Source organism: Anomaloglossus baeobatrachus, chromosome 6, assembly GCF_048569485.1.
Source record: "Anomaloglossus baeobatrachus isolate aAnoBae1 chromosome 6, aAnoBae1.hap1, whole genome shotgun sequence".
NCBI lineage: Eukaryota > Metazoa > Chordata > Amphibia > Anura > Aromobatidae > Anomaloglossus > Anomaloglossus baeobatrachus.
This window is the reverse complement of record NC_134358.1, coordinates 461,262,502-461,287,292: the sequence shown is the minus strand read 5'-3', so window position 1 is coordinate 461,287,292 and position 24,791 is coordinate 461,262,502. Positions and strand designations below refer to the sequence as shown.

Sequence of the window (24,791 nt, the reverse complement as noted above, 5' to 3'; positions counted from 1 at the left end):
TCAGGATTTTTTATTAATATAGATAGCAATATGGACATTTTTTAAAAAACATTATCAAAATAAAAAAACATTCATCTGATATAAAAACATTTAAACAATAGGTCGTTTCTTTTCTGATGATGCAGCACCTTTACGCCTCTTTTTACTTCCAGCAAACTTCTTTTATTCATGAAACAGCAAACTATTCTTATTAATCTCAACATTTGGATCTCCACCTCTACTAAAAATCAAATTTGTATTCGAGCCTGAATAACACTCTGTATATTTCCAAATACTGAGATATATTGGTTTTCTAACTTGTAATGTAGCGTTTTGAACAATCCAGTAAACTAAGTGAAATATAACCTTCAAAATCCCTTCAAGCACTATGAAAGGACCGCTTTGAAAAACATAAATGCACAATATTATCTTCCTTTCAATATGTAACAATGGAAGAGCTTCTGCGGTGAGCACTGAGCTGTTAATAAAATATGAGATAATGTTGGGTTATGTTGGTTTTGTTAAAAAGGCCAACAGTGACTAAAGTCCATGAATATGTTGTCATAAATGAATGATAACTTAAAGGAAGAATTTATTTTAATTTGTAAAGAGCATTCAGGTTCAATGTAAGTTTTATAACTTTTAAATAAAAATTCAGCAGAATGTGACATGTTGTTATTAAAAAGTTATTACCTATATCCTTAGACTGAAGCAAACAGTACATAAGTTTATGACCCTTTTTAATGTTATTCAAAGTCAAAACACTTAAACCAAGTGTACTCAACCTTTTTGTGTGCCTTGCAATTTATTAATGTTTATTTTTTTACCTGATAAAGAACTTTGTTTTCATGATTTTTTTTTTAACTCTGCAAATATATCAAATTCCGGAAAGTATTTGTCACAAAAGGCACACTCTATCCATGCGCCTGGACTGGGCATGTGATAGACATTGGTTGTAGTGGTGGTGGGCTGCCCAAAAATATGCAGTATATGGCAATAAGTTTTTACCTTAGTTAGATTCCACAGAATAACACAAAAACTGGTTTTCTGCTCAGGACAGGAGCCTTCATCAGGTATTAAACACAGGACAAAGGCTCCTGCCAGAGCCAAAAACTGTTTTGTGAGTTATTCTGTGACATCTAATAAAGGTAAAAATATATTGCCATAAGGTACATCTTATTGAGCAGTCTCCAACCCTACAATGCTTGTTTATTAGCTGTTAACTCTGCAGCCCATTCTCCCTTGGTGCTGTCTCCCATTTAATAAAGAGACCTGTCCCACCTCTGTGCAACCAGTAACTGCACATATCTCATTTAGATTGGGCATATGGACATCACAAGGGGAGTGTCTTTTATCGTCAGTGGTTCTACTTTTAATTTCTCACTGTGACCGTGTATCATATGTTCATCCAAATAATTGCAAGGACCCAATGCAATATCACTCTTATGCATGTAAAAGTGCACATGTGGTAAGTAAGGAAAATAATAGAATTTAACTTAAACTACTGCACCTAGCTACCCGGCTCTTGCACAGGCTAGAGGTCCCAGCTATGCAGTCCCTAAAGGCTCGTGCGCAGACTGAGACAACCCTAACCAGAGAACTCAGATGACCAACCAAACCAATAGCTCCTTTAGCAGTCATTTAGGGTTCCACGGATCTCTCTGGGGGAAGGAGAAGAAGAAACTGGTGGAATGAGCAGAAAAAAATAAGGCAAACCAAGAAGAACAAAAAGTAAGCAGAAATACCAAACCAGTAGGCTGTAGTTTCTGTAGTTTCAAGCAGGGTCCACTTTAAAAATATCACCAGAGGGGAATGGAAGCATGGGGAGACTTTAAATAATTATACCTGCTGGGTGATAGGGCAGACCAAATTACATATTAGAAAACACTTGGCAGAAAGGCAATAAATACAAAATGTGCAAACACAGAGACAAATTCAGAACCCAGACAGCAAGTGAACCTTGTGGTCCAGCAGAGAGGGAGACAGACCACAGAGCAGGAGGCTGCCAGATCAAATCCAGGGCATGAAATTCACATTTTTTGTGTGGATGCTGTAGAAGAAGTGTTTAGCTGCCCCTAGCTTCCCCCCATGATAACTGGTGAGTTGTCAGCTGCTAGATCTAAGGTTGGACTAATTAGTTATTAGCATGTGGATGTTCAGTTTAATCTAGGAGTTTTTCTATCTGAATTCATTGATTAACTAAGTTCTGTTCTATCTAACGTTTATTCTTCATTCTCATGTGAAATAATAAATACCATATCTTCATATCACAATGATTGAGTTGAGCCATGATGTAGAAAATATATCACCCCATCTATCCCCTGGACAAATGCCCTGTTATACCATCTCTTAAATGTTGTGCTCTTAATGCAGTCATTCATTTGTAAACCAGCCTGATGAAAGAGCCCCTGTGCTCTGAAAGCTTACAAATACCTTTTTGGTTCGCCAATAAAGGTATCACTCTAATAATAATTTTATCTCTTTTAGACATAAAAGTACTTACATCGATAGTAGTAGGACAAAAAGTACTCTCTATTTCTTGTGATGGTCCATGAAAAAAATTTGCAGTGGTGCATAAAGAAATTTCAGATGACACAAAGAGTTAAATAGCAAAATAATATTTTTCTTTTTTATATCATTTTGTTTCTTGTCTTTTCCCACAAATTCTAATATATATTTATCTTAATGAAGTGTATTTTTGCATTAAAGTATACATTTCATTTGTTTCCTTCTATATATCCAAATTGATAAATTGTAGGAATAGGGAGTTCTTGATATATTATACATTACTTTTATTATGTATAAGATAAATAGTCTATTACATACTTGGCTTTTTAAGAGAAAATATTCCGCCATTGAGGTTGAAAGAAGCAAAGAGTCCCCCTGGCTGTAAACTGCCACATCGAATTCAACCAATGCAGATCACTGTAAGCAGCAATTTCTACTGCAGCAAAAATAGTGGCAATCTCACTATCAGTTTAATTATGTGGAAAAACTGTTGCCAAGTTATCATGCTTACCCTGGTAACAAAATTAATGTACATGTCAAAATATAATGCTACCCATCATGGTCTCACATATTTATAATTTAAATATATTTATCATCCAATTCTATAATTTTATTATAATTTTTCATTTTTCTAGTAATCTTAGCTCACAAAATATTGTATTTAAATATAGAATAAAACATTTAGTGTTATAGTACTTATATTTTGCAAATAGTTTCATTTAAAAATAAGTAATTCATTGTAGAAGCAGAATTAAAATTACTGAAAACTAGTCCCTTTGTCCCAGGTAACTAAAATTAATTAGTCCAAGAGAGAAAAAAGAAAAAACTCACCAAGATGTTCAAGTTGCCGCTCCTGCATATATGAACCATCTGACAGACCGTTGATCACAAGCGGACAAGCACACTGAAAAATATTTTTCAGTGGTTCCACGGAATAAAAAAATCTTTTTAGTGAATATCAATCCATAACATAAACCGTTAGTATGGAAAATATTTCCTTTTTCAATGAACTACAAGGTCTCAGGTGTGAATGGGGAGCAGCTGTGTTACATTTGGTGTTATCACTCACACACTTCCTCATACTGGTCACTGGAAGTACAACATGGCACCTCCTAGTAAAGACTTCTCTGAGGATATGAAAAAAAAAGAATTGTTGTTCTACATAAAGATGTCTGTTAGTCTGTTAGAAGATTGCCAACATCCTGAAACTGAGCTGCAGCACGGTGGCCAAGACCATACAGTGGTGTAACAAGACAGGTTGCTTGTGGGTGGTTTATGCTGTTTTGGTACCTCAGAGGCTCTGCAAATGAGTCATGGTGTGGGGGGCTGCCTGTTGGCTGTCAATCTCCTCAAATACTGATGTCACTCGTAACAACATGAAACTAGAACAAGCGGTAATGGCTTTCAGACTGTCACTGAAAAGTCACTAGAAATGTCACTGACCATTGGTAGTTACAGCTACACTATCTAATTATGATTTGCTTGCCAAAATAGTTAATGTAATTATGACAAGGACATTTATTAGTTGTTTTAAAGTCATTCTTAATTTGACAAGTTATAAAAACAAACAGAAATCTACAAAAAAATACAACTTACAAAAAATGTATTTCATGTACTCCAGCACTTTTCCTGGCTTACAATTTATTGCAGCTGCATGGGAGTGAGCATGTCTGGGCTGTTAAGTGAAGGAACTGTGCTCTGATTGTCAGTTACCACTAAATCCAGGCTTCTCAAAAGAATTACAGAAAATGTTTGCCTTCTCTTTCTCCTTTCGCTATTCATCTGATACTTGAGACAAGCTTGTAAAAGAATTAGCTAAGTAGCTAAGAATCTGGTGTTCTAGTATGGCACAATTACTAATACATTTAGCAATGTTTATTAGTAACTGATGAGGCCCCTTTACACACTGCAACATCACTAGCGATATCGCTGTAACATCACCGGTTTTGTGACATAATAGCGACCTCCCCAGCAACATTGCAGTGTGTGACCCGCATCAGCGACCTGGCCCCCGCTGTGAGGTTGCTAATCGCTACAAGTCATTCAGGACCGTTCTTAGGTCCTTTCTTTCCCGCTGCGCAGCATGTATTGATGTGTTTGACACCATTACAATGACGTCGTTAGCGTGCTAGTGTTCCCTTTCCAGCGAGGTCGTTCTGCAGGTCCGTATCACTGCTGCGTCGTTGGCTAGATCTGCCTGTTTGACAGCTCACCAGCGACTGTTAGAGACATTTCAGCGATCCTGGCCAGGTCAAGATCGCTGGTGGGATCGCTAGAAAGTCTCAGTGTGTAAAGGGGCCTATATTCTCTTAGGTATAAGAGGTAATTAGCATAGCAGTTACATTCCATCAGTGAGGGAACAATCTTGGCAGTTAAAGTTTTGAGGCACAGAATTTGAATAAATTACAAAATAAAGAATGAGCTTGGTGGTTACACATCAGAGTAAAGTCACAGTGCTGGATGGTTACCAACAGAAACAAGAACCATCTGTCAAAGTGTAATTATGACAGCGTCTATTAATTGAAAATTTATTCTAGCATACTCTATTGTAACAGCTGCCCATAGTAGGTTAATGTTGTAGATAGTGGCCCAAAATCATCTCATCATATTCTCTGGATAGGTACTCTTCTTAGCACAAGTAGCCAAACTGTAGCACAATATTCCCCCCACAACTAGTAACTTAGGACAGATATACTTTGGCTATGTGATATTCTCTCTAATCACATTATTATTATTTATTATCATAGTGCCCTTTATTCCGTGGTGTTTTACATGTGAAAAAGGGGGGCATACATAGACAAGTACAATAATCATGAACAATACAAGGCACAGAAACAACAAAGAGCCAGCACCAATGTGCACTAAGGCATCAAATATTCCAAACTGCATTATAAAAAATTTTTTTTTGAGATTTTTGGCAAAAAATTGCAATTTCTTGAGCTGCTTCGCCACGTCACGGCAAATCTCATTTGAAGCAGTCCTACACTAAAATATTTTTATAAAATGTGCCATGCGGCCTCACACATGAATAACAGAACTGCTCTCAGCAGCACTCACCTGGTCTATTGCAGTCCCGTACCCATGACTGAGTCACAGTTGTGGGCGGGACAGGTCCAAGCAAATGCTGCATGAAGTATATATATAGCCTGTGGACAAAGCCTGATGACCCAATGTGAACAGTCACCAAACGCCAAAATCTATACAGATGGAATACATCCCAAATTGGGGTGCGTAGCAAGGTGGAGGTCAACCACCGACCAATTCAACAAAGAAACAACAAAGAGCCAGCACCAATGTGCACTAAGGCATCAAATATTCCAAACTGCATTATAAAAAATTTTTTTTGAGATTTTTGGCAAAAAATTGCAATTTCTTGAGCTGCTTCGCCACGTCACGGCAAATCTCATTTGAAGCAGTCCTACACTAAAATATTTTTATAAAATGTGCCATGCGGCCTCACACATGAATAACAGAACTGCTCTCAGCAGCACTCACCTGGTCTATTGCAGTCCCGTACCCATGACTGAGTCACAGTTGTGGGCGGGACAGGTCCAAGCAAATGCTGCATGAAGTATATATATAGCCTGTGGACAAAGCCTGATGACCCAATGTGAACAGTCACCAAACGCCAAAATCTATACAGATGGAATACATCCCAAATTGGGGTGCGTAGCAAGGTGGAGGTCAACCACCGACCAATTCAACAAAGAAACAACAAAGAGCCAGCACCAATGTGCACTAAGGCATCAAATATTCCAAACTGCATTATAAAAAATTTTTTTTGAGATTTTTGGCAAAAAATTGCAATTTCTTGAGCTGCTTCGCCACGTCACGGCAAATCTCATTTGAAGCAGTCCTACACTAAAATATTTTTATAAAATGTGCCATGCGGCCTCACACATGAATAACAGAACTGCTCTCAGCAGCACTCACCTGGTCTATTGCAGTCCCGTACCCATGACTGAGTCACAGTTGTGGGCGGGACAGGTCCAAGCAAATGCTGCATGAAGTATATATATAGCCTGTGGACAAAGCCTGATGACCCAATGTGAACAGTCACCAAACGCCAAAATCTATACAGATGGAATACATCCCAAATTGGGGTGCGTAGCAAGGTGGAGGTCAACCACCGACCAATTCAACAAAGAAACAACAAAGAGCCAGCACCAATGTGCACTAAGGCATCAAATATTCCAAACTGCATTATAAAAAATTTTTTTTGAGATTTTTGGCAAAAAATTGCAATTTCTTGAGCTGCTTCGCCACGTCACGGCAAATCTCATTTGAAGCAGTCCTACACTAAAATATTTTTATAAAATGTGCCATGCGGCCTCACACATGAATAACAGAACTGCTCTCAGCAGCACTCACCTGGTCTATTGCAGTCCCGTACCCATGACTGAGTCACAGTTGTGGGCGGGACAGGTCCAAGCAAATGCTGCATGAAGTATATATATATAGCCTGTGGACAAAGCCTGATGACCCAATGTGAACAGTCACCAAACGCCAAAATCTATACAGATGGAATACATCCCAAATTGGGGTGCGTAGCAAGGTGGAGGTCAACCACCGACCAATTCAACAAAGAAACAACAAAGAGCCAGCACCAATGTGCACTAAGGCATCAAATATTCCAAACTGCATTATAAAAAATTTTTTTTGAGATTTTTGGCAAAAAATTGCAATTTCTTGAGCTGCTTCGCCACGTCACGGCAAATCTCATTTGAAGCAGTCCTACACTAAAATATTTTTATAAAATGTGCCATGCGGCCTCACACATGAATAACAGAACTGCTCTCAGCAGCACTCACCTGGTCTATTGCAGTCCCGTACCCATGACTGAGTCACAGTTGTGGGCGGGACAGGTCCAAGCAAATGCTGCATGAAGTATATATATAGCCTGTGGACAAAGCCTGATGACCCAATGTGAACAGTCACCAAACGCCAAAATCTATACAGATGGAATACATCCCAAATTGGGGTGCGTAGCAAGGTGGAGGTCAACCACCGACCAATTCAACAAAGAAACAACAAAGAGCCAGCACCAATGTGCACTAAGGCATCAAATATTCCAAACTGCATTATAAAAAAATTTTTTTGAGATTTTTGGCAAAAAATTGCAATTTCTTGAGCTGCTTCGCCACGTCACGGCAAATCTCATTTGAAGCAGTCCTACACTAAAATATTTTTATAAAATGTGCCATGCGGCCTCACACATGAATAACAGAACTGCTCTCAGCAGCACTCACCTGGTCTATTGCAGTCCCGTACCCATGACTGAGTCACAGTTGTGGGCGGGACAGGTCCAAGCAAATGCTGCATGAAGTATATATATAGCCTGTGGACAAAGCCTGATGACCCAATGTGAACAGTCACCAAACGCCAAAATCTATACAGATGGAATACATCCCAAATTGGGGTGCGTAGCAAGGTGGAGGTCAACCACCGACCAATTCAACAAAGAAACAACAAAGAGCCAGCACCAATGTGCACTAAGGCATCAAATATTCCAAACTGCATTATAAAAATTTTTTTTTGAGATTTTTGGCAAAAAATTGCAATTTCTTGAGCTGCTTCGCCACGTCACGGCAAATCTCATTTGAAGCAGTCCTACACTAAAATATTTTTATAAAATGTGCCATGCGGCCTCACACATGAATAACAGAACTGCTCTCAGCAGCACTCACCTGGTCTATTGCAGTCCCGTACCCATGACTGAGTCACAGTTGTGGGCGGGACAGGTCCAAGCAAATGCTGCATGAAGTATATATATAGCCTGTGGACAAAGCCTGATGACCCAATGTGAACAGTCACCAAACGCCAAAATCTATACAGATGGAATACATCCCAAATTGGGGTGCGTAGCAAGGTGGAGGTCAACCACCGACCAATTCAACAAAGAAACAACAAAGAGCCAGCACCAATGTGCACTAAGGCATCAAATATTCCAAACTGCATTATAAAAAATTTTTTTTGAGATTTTTGGCAAAAAATTGCAATTTCTTGAGCTGCTTCGCCACGTCACGGCAAATCTCATTTGAAGCAGTCCTACACTAAAATATTTTTATAAAATGTGCCATGCGGCCTCACACATGAATAACAGAACTGCTCTCAGCAGCACTCACCTGGTCTATTGCAGTCCCGTACCCATGACTGAGTCACAGTTGTGGGCGGGACAGGTCCAAGCAAATGCTGCATGAAGTATATATATAGCCTGTGGACAAAGCCTGATGACCCAATGTGAACAGTCACCAAACGCCAAAATCTATACAGATGGAATACATCCCAAATTGGGGTGCGTAGCAAGGTGGAGGTCAACCACCGACCAATTCAACAAAGAAACAACAAAGAGCCAGCACCAATGTGCACTAAGGCATCAAATATTCCAAACTGCATTATAAAAAATTTTTTTTTGAGATTTTTGGCAAAAAATTGCAATTTCTTGAGCTGCTTCGCCACGTCACGGCAAATCTCATTTGAAGCAGTCCTACACTAAAATATTTTTATAAAATGTGCCATGCGGCCTCACACATGAATAACAGAACTGCTCTCAGCAGCACTCACCTGGTCTATTGCAGTCCCGTACCCATGACTGAGTCACAGTTGTGGGCGGGACAGGTCCAAGCAAATGCTGCATGAAGTATATATATAGCCTGTGGACAAAGCCTGATGACCCAATGTGAACAGTCACCAAACGCCAAAATCTATACAGATGGAATACATCCCAAATTGGGGTGCGTAGCAAGGTGGAGGTCAACCACCGACCAATTCAACAAAGAAACAACAAAGAGCCAGCACCAATGTGCACTAAGGCATCAAATATTCCAAACTGCATTATAAAAAATTTTTTTTGAGATTTTTGGCAAAAAATTGCAATTTCTTGAGCTGCTTCGCCACGTCACGGCAAATCTCATTTGAAGCAGTCCTACACTAAAATATTTTTATAAAATGTGCCATGCGGCCTCACACATGAATAACAGAACTGCTCTCAGCAGCACTCACCTGGTCTATTGCAGTCCCGTACCCATGACTGAGTCACAGTTGTGGGCGGGACAGGTCCAAGCAAATGCTGCATGAAGTATATATATAGCCTGTGGACAAAGCCTGATGACCCAATGTGAACAGTCACCAAACGCCAAAATCTATACAGATGGAATACATCCCAAATTGGGGTGCGTAGCAAGGTGGAGGTCAACCACCGACCAATTCAACAAAGAAACAACAAAGAGCCAGCACCAATGTGCACTAAGGCATCAAATATTCCAAACTGCATTATAAAAAATTTTTTTTGAGATTTTTGGCAAAAAATTGCAATTTCTTGAGCTGCTTCGCCACGTCACGGCAAATCTCATTTGAAGCAGTCCTACACTAAAATATTTTTATAAAATGTGCCATGCGGCCTCACACATGAATAACAGAACTGCTCTCAGCAGCACTCACCTGGTCTATTGCAGTCCCGTACCCATGACTGAGTCACAGTTGTGGGCGGGACAGGTCCAAGCAAATGCTGCATGAAGTATATATATAGCCTGTGGACAAAGCCTGATGACCCAATGTGAACAGTCACCAAACGCCAAAATCTATACAGATGGAATACATCCCAAATTGGGGTGCGTAGCAAGGTGGAGGTCAACCACCGACCAATTCAACAAAGAAACAACAAAGAGCCAGCACCAATGTGCACTAAGGCATCAAATATTCCAAACTGCATTATAAAAAATTTTTTTTGAGATTTTTGGCAAAAAATTGCAATTTCTTGAGCTGCTTCGCCACGTCACGGCAAATCTCATTTGAAGCAGTCCTACACTAAAATATTTTTATAAAATGTGCCATGCGGCCTCACACATGAATAACAGAACTGCTCTCAGCAGCACTCACCTGGTCTATTGCAGTCCCGTACCCATGACTGAGTCACAGTTGTGGGCGGGACAGGTCCAAGCAAATGCTGCATGAAGTATATATATAGCCTGTGGACAAAGCCTGATGACCCAATGTGAACAGTCACCAAACGCCAAAATCTATACAGATGGAATACATCCCAAATTGGGGTGCGTAGCAAGGTGGAGGTCAACCACCGACCAATTCAACAAAGAAACAACAAAGAGCCAGCACCAATGTGCACTAAGGCATCAAATATTCCAAACTGCATTATAAAAAATTTTTTTTGAGATTTTTGGCAAAAAATTGCAATTTCTTGAGCTGCTTCGCCACGTCACGGCAAATCTCATTTGAAGCAGTCCTACACTAAAATATTTTTATAAAATGTGCCATGCGGCCTCACACATGAATAACAGAACTGCTCTCAGCAGCACTCACCTGGTCTATTGCAGTCCCGTACCCATGACTGAGTCACAGTTGTGGGCGGGACAGGTCCAAGCAAATGCTGCATGAAGTATATATATAGCCTGTGGACAAAGCCTGATGACCCAATGTGAACAGTCACCAAACGCCAAAATCTATACAGATGGAATACATCCCAAATTGGGGTGCGTAGCAAGGTGGAGGTCAACCACCGACCAATTCAACAAAGAAACAACAAAGAGCCAGCACCAATGTGCACTAAGGCATCAAATATTCCAAACTGCATTATAAAAAATTTTTTTTGAGATTTTTGGCAAAAAATTGCAATTTCTTGAGCTGCTTCGCCACGTCACGGCAAATCTCATTTGAAGCAGTCCTACACTAAAATATTTTTATAAAATGTGCCATGCGGCCTCACACATGAATAACAGAACTGCTCTCAGCAGCACTCACCTGGTCTATTGCAGTCCCGTACCCATGACTGAGTCACAGTTGTGGGCGGGACAGGTCCAAGCAAATGCTGCATGAAGTATATATATAGCCTGTGGACAAAGCCTGATGACCCAATGTGAACAGTCACCAAACGCCAAAATCTATACAGATGGAATACATCCCAAATTGGGGTGCGTAGCAAGGTGGAGGTCAACCACCGACCAATTCAACAAAGAAACAACAAAGAGCCAGCACCAATGTGCACTAAGGCATCAAATATTCCAAACTGCATTATAAAAAATTTTTTTTGAGATTTTTGGCAAAAAATTGCAATTTCTTGAGCTGCTTCGCCACGTCACGGCAAATCTCATTTGAAGCAGTCCTACACTAAAATATTTTTATAAAATGTGCCATGCGGCCTCACACATGAATAACAGAACTGCTCTCAGCAGCACTCACCTGGTCTATTGCAGTCCCGTACCCATGACTGAGTCACAGTTGTGGGCGGGACAGGTCCAAGCAAATGCTGCATGAAGTATATATATAGCCTGTGGACAAAGCCTGATGACCCAATGTGAACAGTCACCAAACGCCAAAATCTATACAGATGGAATACATCCCAAATTGGGGTGCGTAGCAAGGTGGAGGTCAACCACCGACCAATTCAACAAAGAAACAACAAAGAGCCAGCACCAATGTGCACTAAGGCATCAAATATTCCAAACTGCATTATAAAAAATTTTTTTTGAGATTTTTGGCAAAAAATTGCAATTTCTTGAGCTGCTTCGCCACGTCACGGCAAATCTCATTTGAAGCAGTCCTACACTAAAATATTTTTATAAAATGTGCCATGCGGCCTCACACATGAATAACAGAACTGCTCTCAGCAGCACTCACCTGGTCTATTGCAGTCCCGTACCCATGACTGAGTCACAGTTGTGGGCGGGACAGGTCCAAGCAAATGCTGCATGAAGTATATATATAGCCTGTGGACAAAGCCTGATGACCCAATGTGAACAGTCACCAAACGCCAAAATCTATACAGATGGAATACATCCCAAATTGGGGTGCGTAGCAAGGTGGAGGTCAACCACCGACCAATTCAACAAAGAAACAACAAATACAAGGCACAGACTGGTACAGGAGGAGAGAGGACCCTGCACGTGAGGGCTCACAGTCTACAGGGAAGGGGTTGCGGATACAGTAGGTGAGGGTAGAGCTGGTCGGGCAGTGGTAAAGTAGACTGAGGGTTACTGCAGTTTGTAGGCTTTTCTTGTCAATCATTAGCTCTAATAATGTTCTCCTTCTGATCATGAGGCACATTAAACTTCTTCCTTATATAACAATGCCCCACCTATTACTGGACCTTTGCGTCACAATGCTGCAGCATTCATATGTGTCCAGTACCTCATCAGCGTGCACATCCACTGCTACACATGTATCTAAGCCATAAAACCATTCATACATAATAAAAGGACAAAGAGAAAAAAGGTCATACAGCTCACCTAATCCTGGAGACCAACCAACCAGACCACGCATGGACAAAAGCAAAACTTGTATCCAGGCTTAGAAAAAATCCATCAATGAAGTCCGGTTGCATGTCTTCTTTTTTTAAACTGCTATTCATTATAATTAGAACAGAGTTATGCCGGCGTCACACGGTACGATATATTGAGTGATATGTCATCGGGGTCACGTCATTAGTGACGCACATCCGGTATTGTTAGACATATCGTACCGTGTAACACCACTAAACGACTGTTAATGAGGAAAAATACTCACCGTATCGTTGCTCGTTGACACGTTGATCATTTTTAAAAAATCGAACGTCCTTCTATGCTCCGGTTGTTCATCGTTCCCGGGGCAGCACACATCACTCCATGTGACACCCCGAGAACGACCAACACAGCTTACCTGCGTACCGCCTGCAATGCGGAAGGAAGAAAGTGGGCGGGATGTCATGTCCCGCTCATCTCTGCCCCTCCGCTTCAATTGGCCAGCCGCAGTGTGACGTCGCTATGTCGCCGAACGTCCCTCCCCCTTCAGGAAGAGGATGCTCGCCACCCACAGCGAGGTAGTCTGGGAAATAAGTACGTGTGACGGGGGTTCACGACTTTGTGTGCCACAGGCAACTAATTGCCCGTGACGAACAAACGACGGGGGCGAGTACGATCGCTCGTGTGATCGCACAATATATCATTCCGTGTGACGCCGGCATTAGAGTAAGGATGCAAAGTCCAAAACGCATCATCTGCCCTGAATATGGACTTTATTCCTACATGATGAACTTTTTAACTATGTCTAAATAAACTTTTTTTGTATTTTTTTATACTCCTGGACTTTATTTCTGGATTTCTTCTAACCCATAAGAAAAGAACAGTGTATGCAAAAAAAAAGTAATTAAGTAATTACCAGCATTTATCTACATGTGTAGAATGACATGGCATTACATGATGTAATTTAGCACAACATGACATTACTAGACGATGGCTCGAGTAGAAAAGGGTGGTCCTGTGATGTGACAGTCCCCATTTCATAGCCCTTTTACACATTTACAGGCCTCTAAAGGGTCATTTACATGCTGCGACATCGCTAACGATATATCGTCGGGGTTACGGTGTTTGTGACGCACATCCGGAGTCGTTAGTGACATCGCAGCATGTGAAACCTAGGAACGACCTTAAACGATCGCAAAAGAGTTAAACATCGTTGGTCTGTAACACGTCATTCATTTACAAAAAATCATTGTCTGGTCAGTAGCGAGGTTGTTTGTCATTCCTGCGGCAGCACACATCGCTACGTGTGACACCGCAGGAACGAGGAACATCTCCTTACCTGCGTTCACCGGCAATGAGGAAGGAAGAAGGTGGTCGGCATGTTCCGGCTGCTCATCTCCACCCCTCCTCTGTTATTGTGTGGCCGCTTAGTGACGCCGCAGTGATGTCGCTATGACACCAAACGCACCTCCCCCTTGAAGGAGGGATTGTTCGTCGGTCACAGCGACGTCGCTGTAAAGATATGTGCGTGTGACGCTGCCATAGCGATTATGTTCGCTATGGTGGTGATAACCAAATGTCGCATGAACAACGGGGGCGGGGGCTATCGCGCACGACATCGCTAGCTACCGCTGGCAATGTTGCAGCGTGTAACGCACCCTTAAGCCTTTTATAGCACAACAATTCACTAGAAAGGCACACAGGGCAACGATCACCTACATTTACCGCTCACCATGTTCAAATTATATCAGCAGGATATGATATCATTTTATGGGGCACCATTCCTACTGAAGTTCGTATGAAAATTTTTAGAGCTCTCATAGAACTTAATTGAGAAAGCCAAGCATTTGAAGCCCCTTCCCCACTGACAGCAAGGGTTGAAGAGGCTCCATTCTCAAGATAAATGCTAATCACAGTGATGGGACCAGTATTTATTATATATTCATGACATATCCTAGGGATATGATATATATGTGCCAGATTAGAAAGTCACTTTTGAACAAGTGAAAAGACTATAAAACTAATAAATAAAATGTTGTGCTAATCTGCAACTTGTTATATTTTTTGCTTATTGAATAAACAAATTTATTTATTTATTTGCATTTGTTTTTCAGACAGCAACTTTATTCTTGCAAATGCTCAGGTGGCCAAAGGATTCCCTATAGTTTACTGTTCAGATGGCTTTTGTGAACTTGCTGGATTTGCACGCACTGAGGTCATGCAGAAGAGCTGCAGCTGTAAATTTTTATATGGTGCTGAAACAAATGAACAGACAACACTTGAAATTGAAATGTCTCTAGAGGAAAAAAGTGAATTCAAGGGGGAAATCATGTTTTACAAGAAAAATGGTGAGTGATTTTTTTTCTTCTTGTTTGGGTTTATAGTTAAGTGTCTTAAATGTTTGTGAAGGCGAGAAGTCATTTCACTGAAGAAGAGAAAGGTTCCTCTTATGCCTTTTCTCTTTTTATGTACCCGATCACAATTTAGTGTAAGCAATCAAAATAGCGCAACTACCTTAAAGGTCAGCTGTGATTTATAAGCTTTAATAAGCAAGCTAACAATAAACATGTATTCATTTAAAATTGAGCTCATAACATTTATAGGGCAATGCTCTTAGAATCATTTCAGACGTACTCGAAAGATATCAACAGATTCATAAATAGTTATACTGTGACATTTTACTGACTGGTTTATATAGATAGTTATAGTCCATGATTTGTGACCCAATGACTTCCCTTGTTATAACTAACAATGGTGGGAAGTGTAGGTCAGTAAATAATACTGTACATGCAAATAACTGTATATGGCGTAAATATTCAATTATTCCTGTAACAGACAAATATTTCTTATCCACCTAAAATAATAGCAAGATTAATACTCTATATCTTAAGTTTGTTCTAAAAGGGGTTATCGAATGAACCAAGTATATCTTAATCGATAGATCTTGGAATAAAACTAGGCTTCACAATTGGATGTTATAAATTAAATGTTCCTGTGCTGAGATAATTTTATATATGTGACCCTGCTATGTACTTTGTAATGACCATGTCTGACCGTACAGGGACATGGTCTGATCATACCAAAGGTCCTGGGAGGGGAGGACACAAAAGAGTATACAAATATGGCAGCATGGCATCACAGCTGGTTCTTTCTGTGAAGTAAAATATTTCATTGCCTGTTTTTAAATGTTTTACCTCACAGAAAGAATCAGCTATAAGCCCCTGCAGTGTCATCAGTATATTCTCTTTTGCTTCCTTCCCTGCCCAGTCCATCTCCCTGTATGGTCAGACACGGCCATTACACAATTACATAGCAGGGGCACATTTACAAGATTATCTTAGCACAATAATTGATTTTTCACTGCACATGTCTCCGTGCGGCGTACCCGCGTGTGCTTGTTTGCCGCACGGAGACATGTCAATTTTTTTCTGGCATCACTGATGTTCCACGGACCATGCAGTGGTGTGGTCCGTGAAACACGTGCCAGAAAAAAATGTGCTTTTAAAATAAAAAACATTTTAACTCACCCGGCGTCCAGCAATGTCCTCTGCAGCCCGTTCTGCCGGCTGCTTCTGAGCCGGCTCATTATTGTCGCGCATATTCATTATGCGCGACACAGCCGACCCGGAAGCAGCTGCTGCGGGGGTCACCGCCGGAAGGATGCTACACCGCGGGAGCGATCAGCACCATGGACAGCGGGAGCGCGCACAGGTGAGTTGTTTTCTAAGTGCAATCACGGGCCACGGAGAACGGAGCCCGGATTGCACTTAGACAACCCACGTGTGCCGCGAATCACGGCACACGCAGGGACATGTGCGTGTTTTACACGCCAGTGAAAAACGTCACTGTTTTTCACTGACGTGTGAAACGGGCCTTAGTCGGAGAGTGCCTCAAGTATCCAATGCCTCTCAGCGTTAGGTTTTGAGATACTTCAAGGAAATTATGACCTTGCCCTTTAAGAGAAGGGCAGTGGTGCTTGCACACAACCTGGGAGCACTCCCAGAGACACAGGCGCCGGCAGGGGGAAGCAGGAAGCAGACATATGGAGGAACGTGGGGACACCGGGCAGCGTGGTGAGAGCCAGCTGCGCTGGTGATTAAGCGAGCGTGCCTGCAGGGAGGAGAGCGAGGTGTGCAAGGACACCAGCGCTACAGCAGCAAAACATCATTCTTGACGTCGCATCATCCTGTGTAAGCAGTACCTGTGCTGCTGAGAACTATGTCAGTCTATGAATACGGAATAGTTTAAGAAGACCTGAAGATTAAGAAGGAGGCCCAACTTAGTGAAACTAACACATAAGGAAATTTTTGAAAATCCATATAAAAGACTTTATTAATCAAAAACTAAAAACGCTCAATGGCCTCCACATGCATATATAACATTATACATTATACAGGGATAATAGGGATGAATTACAGTAGATTATGTAATTGCTAAATCTGTAAAAACTAACAAGAACCAATGGCTGAAAATATTGACAGATAACAAATAAATGTCACCTGCAAAATCAGAAGATAGATATATAATGGCAGGCTAATTATGAATCTCAAGCTTGCCCTACATTTTTCGTGCTTGACCATGGAGGTAGGCACTCTTATGGTTAATGTAATGGCGCTCCCAGTCAAAGAAGGTTGTGCCTATGTGCCCCTGTAATATCCCTACTTATTAACAAAAATCCAGTTATAAAAAGACTGGCCAGCGCATCCACTAGGTGTGAACAGGTGTACTTTGAAAATTCAACAAAGTTACAAAAATATGAGGCGTACCTCTCTTTGTCGGAACCCTATCCTAACACGCCTCTATCTGGGTTAAAAAAAACCCTACAAGTAATGGGCAGGTAGGATACAACTAAAATAAAAATGCTCTGACTGAAGGGTGGAGTGCTCAGTGAGAAAGGAATGCAATACAAATATAAAAAGACTAAGTAGCACATCCACTAAGGTGTGAACAGGTGCATGCTGAAAATTCAACAAAAATATGTACAACAGCACTCTAAAAAGCTAAAATATGCAAACATTGAATATAGCAATTTTAGCACTACATTTCTCCTATTGGAAAAAATTAGATATTTGGTTTACAAATTGGCCATTTAGGGTCCTGACAAAGAGATATGCTTGTCGTTGGCTGTCAGGCTTACAGCATACGGCAATAGCAAACTTCATATAAATTAAGACTGGATGAAAGAACATATGTACCAAGACTTTCTTGATATAAATCTGCTGTCATCTACCAGGATGATGAAGGTAAAACAAGGGTGGACATTTCAGCAAGAAAATGAGCGCAAAACAGCAAAAGAAAGTTTCAATTGGTTTCAGAAAAAGAAAATAAATCTTCTAGAATGACCCAATCAATCACCTGACATGAATATAATAGATCATTTTTGGAAGAAACTAAAGCCCAGAGTTCAAATAAGAAGCCCATGGAACCTTCAGGATTTGAAGAGTGATTGTGTGAAAAATTGAGCCAAAATCAAACTAGAGCAATGCATGCTACTAGTTTCCTCCTACGGGAGGCATCTTGCAGTGTTCATCACTAGAGTTGAGCGCGGTTCGAGGTTCGAGGTTCTCCAGTTCTAGGCTCGAGTGATTTTGGGGCCTGTTCTAGTTCGAACTAGAACTCGAGCTTTTTGCAAAAGCTCGATAGTTCTAGAAACGTTCGAGAACGGTTCTAGCAGCAAAAAAACAGCTAATTCCTAGCTGGCTTTCCGCTGTAATAGTGTAAGTCACTCTGTGACTCACACTATTATGACATTTCAGTGTATAGTGTGCGTGAACAGCGCCTTCAGATCACTCCTGTTTGTATAATGGCGATCGCCAATTTTTTTTTTTTTCCTTGTCTTCCTTCCCTAAGCGCGCGCGTCTTGTGGGGCGGGCCAGCATGTCAGCCAATCCCAGGCACACACACAGCTAAGTGGACTTTTAGCCAGAGAAGCAACGGCATGTGTGATAGGATGTCCATGTCACATGTCCCTGCATTATAAAACCGGACATTTTCCTCCAGGACGCCATTATCTGCCTTCTGCGTCCTTGGTGTCAGACATCACTGGCGCAGCTCTGTCCTGAGTCCTATCGCTGATACAGCTGAATGCGCTCCATACACAGCGCTGGACAGCATAGGGATAGCACTTTCCATCAGTCCTTTTAAGGGCTCGTACCGGCAGGGTCAGAGCCATAGGTGACAGGTCCTGAAAACAGAGACAGCGTCTGTGTAGCAAAGGTCAGGGATTTCGTCGCTGCATTTCCCCATTAGGAGGGAATAGAAAGGCAGGCTTCCATTCCTCTACCCAGAGCCCCACAATCCTGGCACTGTACCCTCCTGTCCTCTGCACACTTCAACTCATTAGCAGCAGCACCTCTGCCTGCATTGCACACTCCAACTCATTATAACTAAGCCATTATACTAGCAAACACTCAGTGTACCTAGTGGCATCCTAAACGTGGCTATTGGACTTTTGTCTAGTCACACTAGTGCAAAGACATTTGCAGCACCTCTGCCTGCATTGCACACTCCAACTCATTATAACTAAGCCATTATACTAGCAAACACTCAGTGTACCTAGTGGCATCCTAAACGTGGCTATTGGACTTTTGTCTAGTCACACTAGTGCAAAGACATTTGCAGCACCTCTGCCTGCATTGCACACTCCAACTCATTATAACTAAGCCATTATACTAGCAAACACTCAGTGTACCTAGTGGCATCCTAAACGTGGCTATTGGACTTTTGTCTAGTCACACTAGTGCAAAGACATTTGCAGCACCTCTGCCTGCATTGCACACTCCAACTCATTATAACTAAGCCATTATACTAGCAAACACTCAGTGTACCTAGTGGCATCCTAAACGTGGCTATTGGACTTTTGTCTAGTCACACTAGTGCAAAGACATTTGCAGCACCTCTACCTGCATTGCACACTCCAACTCATTATAACTAAGCCATTATACTAGCAAACACTCAGTGTACCTAGTGGCATCCTAAACGTGGCTATTGGACTTTTGTCTAGTCACACTAGTGCAAAGACATTTGCAGCACCTCTACCTGCATTGCACACTCCAACTCATTATAACTAAGCCATTATACTAGCAAACACTCAGTGTACCTAGTGGCATCCTAAACGTGGCTATTGGACTTTTGTCTAGTCCCACTAGTGCAAAGTCATTTGCAACACCTCTACCTGCATTGCACACTCCAACTCATTATAACTAAGCCATTATACTAGCAAACACTCAGTGTACCTAGTGGCATCCTAAACGTGGCTATTGGACTTTTGTCTAGTCACACTAGTGCAAAGATATTTGCAGCACCTCTGCCTGCATTGCACACTCCAACTCATTATAACTAAGCCATTATACTAGCAAACACTCAGTGTACCTAGTGGCATCCTAAACGTGGCTATTGGACTTTTGTCTAGTCACACTAGTGCAAAGGCATTTGCAGCACCTCTGCCTGCATTGCACACTCCAACTCATTATAACTAAGCCATTATACTAGCAAACACTCAGTGTACCTAGTGGCATCCTAAACGTGGCTATTGGACTTTTGTCTAGTCACACTAGTGCAAAGACATTTGCAGCACCTCTACCTGCATTGCACACTCCAACTCATTATAACTAAGCCATTATACTAGCAATTGATGCTGCCAGTTTAAGGGCCGTAGTTGCATTGTCAGGGATATTTATTCTTTATTATTCTGCTGTTAATAAAGCTAGACCACCGCTGCAATCTACACCACCTCTCAATTTTTACTACCACATTTTCAGTGCACAATCTTGTCGCAATCAACATGAGTGGCAAAATGACAGATGCTGGTGGAAAGGGGAAGAGGCGTGGTGGAAAAGGAAAAAAAGGGTTTGTCAGTGGGGAAGGTGGCAAAGCTCCATTATCATCTGCTGAAGATAGACCATCTACCAGCAAAAGTAAGATGTCTACTACTTACCGTGGACAATCCGATGTGCTCCCTTTTTTACGGACACGAACAACAGGAACAAAGGTAGATGATGGCCAAAAAAGGAAAATGCTTGAATGGATCTCAAGTGGTCCAACAAGTGCCCTCTTAGCCATTTCAAGTACTGCATCCAAAAAACACCAGTCCTCTGAGTTGTCATCCCAATCAAACTTGCTTTCTCCCAGCTCTGAAGTCTCCATCAGCCCTGCACAGTATGGTGGAACTGAGATGGCTGAGTCTGCAGAGCTGTTCAGTCACACTATAGCCTGGGAATCAGAGGTCTGCTCCCAAGCTACAGTGAGTACAGAACAGGAAATGGTCTGCAGTGATGCCCAGAACCTTTGTGACTCTGATTCAGGCCGTGAGGACCAAGTTTCTGAGCATAATGTTGACCCTTTGTCACAAACTGTAACACCTGTGGTTATAGACAATGAGGAACATACTGATGAAGATGAGACGCAGATACCCGATTGGGATGACAACTTAAATATTCGGTCAGGGCAAGAAGAGGCTCAGTCTGAGAGGGAGGGGAGTGCAAACACAACAATTGATGATGAAGTTCTAGATCCCACCTACTGTCAACCCACAGTCAGGCACTCGAGGAGGTCAACAGAGGTGGTGGAAGAGGATGCAACTGATGACGAAGTTACCTTGCGCCTTCCTGGACAGAGTCGGAGTACTGGTAGCACGTCTACAACTGCATCCTCAGCCACCACTCTGCCTCTGAGCATTATTCGGGGTGGATTAAACAGTTCGCATGGCCTCTAAGCCTTGCCTAGCCTGGTCCTTTTTTGACATAGAAAAAGATCGCCCAAATTATGTGATCTGTAAAATTTGTCATGGTTCTCTTAGTAGAGGTCAAAACCTCAGCAGTTTGACAACTTCTTCCATGAATCGTCACATGAATAAATATCATATGTCCCGGTGGGAAGCTCACCATGCTGCAATGCGGCCTAGCGGAGCGAACCATCCACCGCCTGCCCCTTCCAGTGCTTCTGCGCGCTCGTCATCTTCTAGGACTGTGGGGACAGCTGTCACACCTGTTTTTCCACCCACAACTTCCACCACTGTAACCGCAACAGGCAGTTTGCTTGGTAGGTCGTCAGTTGGTTTGGAAGGGGAAACAAGTGAGTGTGTACAGCTCTCTCAGACATCGATAGCACCAACATTGGATGAAGGCAACATCATGTCTCCGCCTGCACTTTCCTCACAAACCTGCATTTTCCCAGGGACACCCTACTCAACACCGTCTACACACAGCAGCCAGATCTCTGTCCCTCAGATGTGGTCAAATAAAAGGCCATTTCCTGCGACCCATGACAAAGCTAAGAGGTTGACTCTATCCCTCTGTAAGCTGTTGGCTACCGAAATGCTTCCTTTCCGCCTAGTGGACACACAGGATTTTAGAGACCTTATGTCTGTCGCTGTGCCCCAGTACCAGATGCCTAGTCGCCACTACTTCTCTAAGAAAGGTGTGCCCGCGCTACACCAGCATGTCGCACACAACATCACCACTTCCTTGAGAAACTCTGTGTGTGAACGGGTGCATTTCACCACCGATACTTGGACCAGTAAGCATGGACAGGGACGTTACATGTCGCTGACTGGGCACTGGGTAACTATGGTGATAGATGGTGAAGGGTCTGCTGCACAAGTCTTGCCGTCCCCACGACTTGTGTGTCAATCCTCTGTCTGTCCAAGTTCCGCCCCTGCTTCTGCATCCTCCACCTCATCTGGGTCCTCCACCTCCGCCCCAAGCCTGCCTGGTCAGGCCACCAGCGTTCTCACTGCGCAGAAGGAATCACGCACCCCTCATTACTATGCTGGCAGCAGAGCGCAACGGCATCAGGCGGTCTTTAGCTTGACATGTCTTGGGAATAAGAGTCACACAGCTGAGGAGTTGTGGTCAGCTCTGCGGTCCGAGTTTAATAAATGGTTGTCTCCACTCAACCTGCAGCCTGGTAAGGCCGTGTGCGACAATGCTGCAAACCTGGGTGCGGCCCTTCGCCTGGGCAAGGTGACACACGTACCTTGTATGGCTCACGTGTTGAACCTTGTCGTCCAGCAATTTATAACACACTATCCCGGCCTAGATGGCCTTCTGAACAGGGCACGAAAACTGTCTGCTCACTTCCGCCGTTCAAGCACCGCAGCTGAGCGACTTGCATCGCTCCAGAAGTCTTTCGGCTTGCCGGTTCATCACCTGAAATACGATGTGGCGACACGCTGGAATTCAACTCTCCACATGTTACAGCGACTGTGGCAGCACCGCCGAGCCCTGGTGCAATACGTCATGACGTATAGCCTGGGCCAACGTGATGCAGAGGTGGGGCAGATCACCCTGATGGAGTGGTCTCAGATCAAGGACCTATGCACCCTTCTGCACAGTTTCGACATGGCGACGAATATGTTTAGCGTTGACAATGCCATTATCAGCATGACGATTCCAGTCATTTACATGCTGGAGCACACGCTAAACACTATTCGGAGTCAGGGGGTGGGACAACAGGAAGGGGATGAACTACAGGAGGATTCATATGCGCAAGACACAACAACATCACCAAGGTTCAGACGTTCATCATCAACAAGGCGCCAGGCATGGGACCATGGGGGACAGGGATCAACAATGGCGCATAGTAGCAGGCTAAATGTTGAGGAAGGTGCAGGAGAACATGAAGAAATGGAGGACGAACTGTCCATGGACATGGAAGACTCAGCAGATGAGGGAGACCTTGGTCAAATTTCAGTTGAAAGAGGTTGGGGGGAGATGTCAGAGGAAGAAAGAACGGTTAGCACCTCTATGCTACAAACACAGCGTGGACTTGGTCCGCATGGCTGCGCAAGACACATGAGTGCCTTCTTGTTGCACTACCTCCAACATGACCCTCGTATTGTCAAAATTAGAAGTGATGATGACTACTGGATTGCCACACTATTAGATCCCCGGTACAAGTCCAAATTTTGTGACATAATTCCAGCCATAGAAAGGGACGCACGTATGCATGAGTATCAGCAGAAGCTGTTACTCGATCTTAGCTCGGCTTTTCCACCAAACAACCGTGCAGGTGCAGGGAGTGATTCTCCCAGTTGTATCTTGCCAAACATGGGACGGTCTCGTCATCTTCAACAGTCTACCCGTACCAGTAGTACCGTATCTGGTGCTGGTAACATCAATTTTATGGAATCTTTTCATAATTTTTTTAGATCCTCTTTTGCAAGGCCACCAGAGACAACAAATCTGACACATAGTCAACGGCTGGAGAGGATGATACAGGAGTATCTCCAAATGAACATCGATGCCATGACTTTGCAAATGGAGCCTTGCTCCTTTTGGGCTTCAAATCTAGAAAAATGGCCAGAGCTCTCCAGTTATGCCTTGGAGATTTTGTCGTGTCCAGCTGCCAGCGTTGTCTCTGAACGTGTCTTCAGTGCTGCTGGGTGTGTGCTGACAGATAAGCGCACGCGTCTGTCCAGTGACAATGTGGACAGACTGACGTTCATCAAAATGAACAAGTCATGGATCCAGAAGGAATTTACTACCCCTGTGTCATCCTGGGGAGAGTAAATGCTTGTGGATTTGGAATGTGCTTGATGCAAATCAAAACATCCTGTTTGCAACTAGGGCACAACTGCTGCCACTGAAGGGGTGGGTGTGTGTGGGGCCCAATTTTTGGAAAAAAGGGAGACTCCGCTTGGAGTAACCCTTGCTTACATTGTTTTTAAAAAAAACCAAGATGAACAGAGCTGGGATCAGGAAAGACTTTGCTACCTACCCTGGTGTCATCCTGGGGACGGTTAATTATGGCGTATTTTTGAATGTGCTTGATGCAAACCTAGCTGTGAATTGTACAACTGGGGCACAACTGCTGCCACTGAAGGGGTGGGTGTGTGTGGGGCCCAATTTTTGGAAAAAAGGGAGACTCCACTTGGAGTAACCCTTGCTTGCTGTGTTTTTTAAAAGGAGCCAAGATGAACAGAGCTGGGATCAGGAAAGACTTTGCTACCTACCCTGGTGTCATCCTGGGGACGGTTAATTATGGCGTATTTTTGAATGTGCTTGATGCAAACCTAGCTGTGAATTGTACAACTGGGGCACAACTGCTGCCACTGAAGGTGTGGGTGTGTGTGGG

General features: G+C 42.8%; 1 protein-coding gene across 1 annotated transcript in view; it reads left to right on the top strand.

The window, feature by feature from the left end:
* KCNH8 (potassium voltage-gated channel subfamily H member 8) overlaps nucleotides 1-24,791 on the top strand; it is a 718,195-nt gene that overhangs the window by 289,519 nt on the left and 403,885 nt on the right. Inside the window, exon 2 of the mRNA XM_075315296.1 lies at nucleotides 14,831-15,064. Coding sequence (XP_075171411.1) covers nucleotides 14,831-15,064 — 234 coding nt within the window. The remainder of the gene's footprint in view (nucleotides 1-14,830; nucleotides 15,065-24,791) is intronic.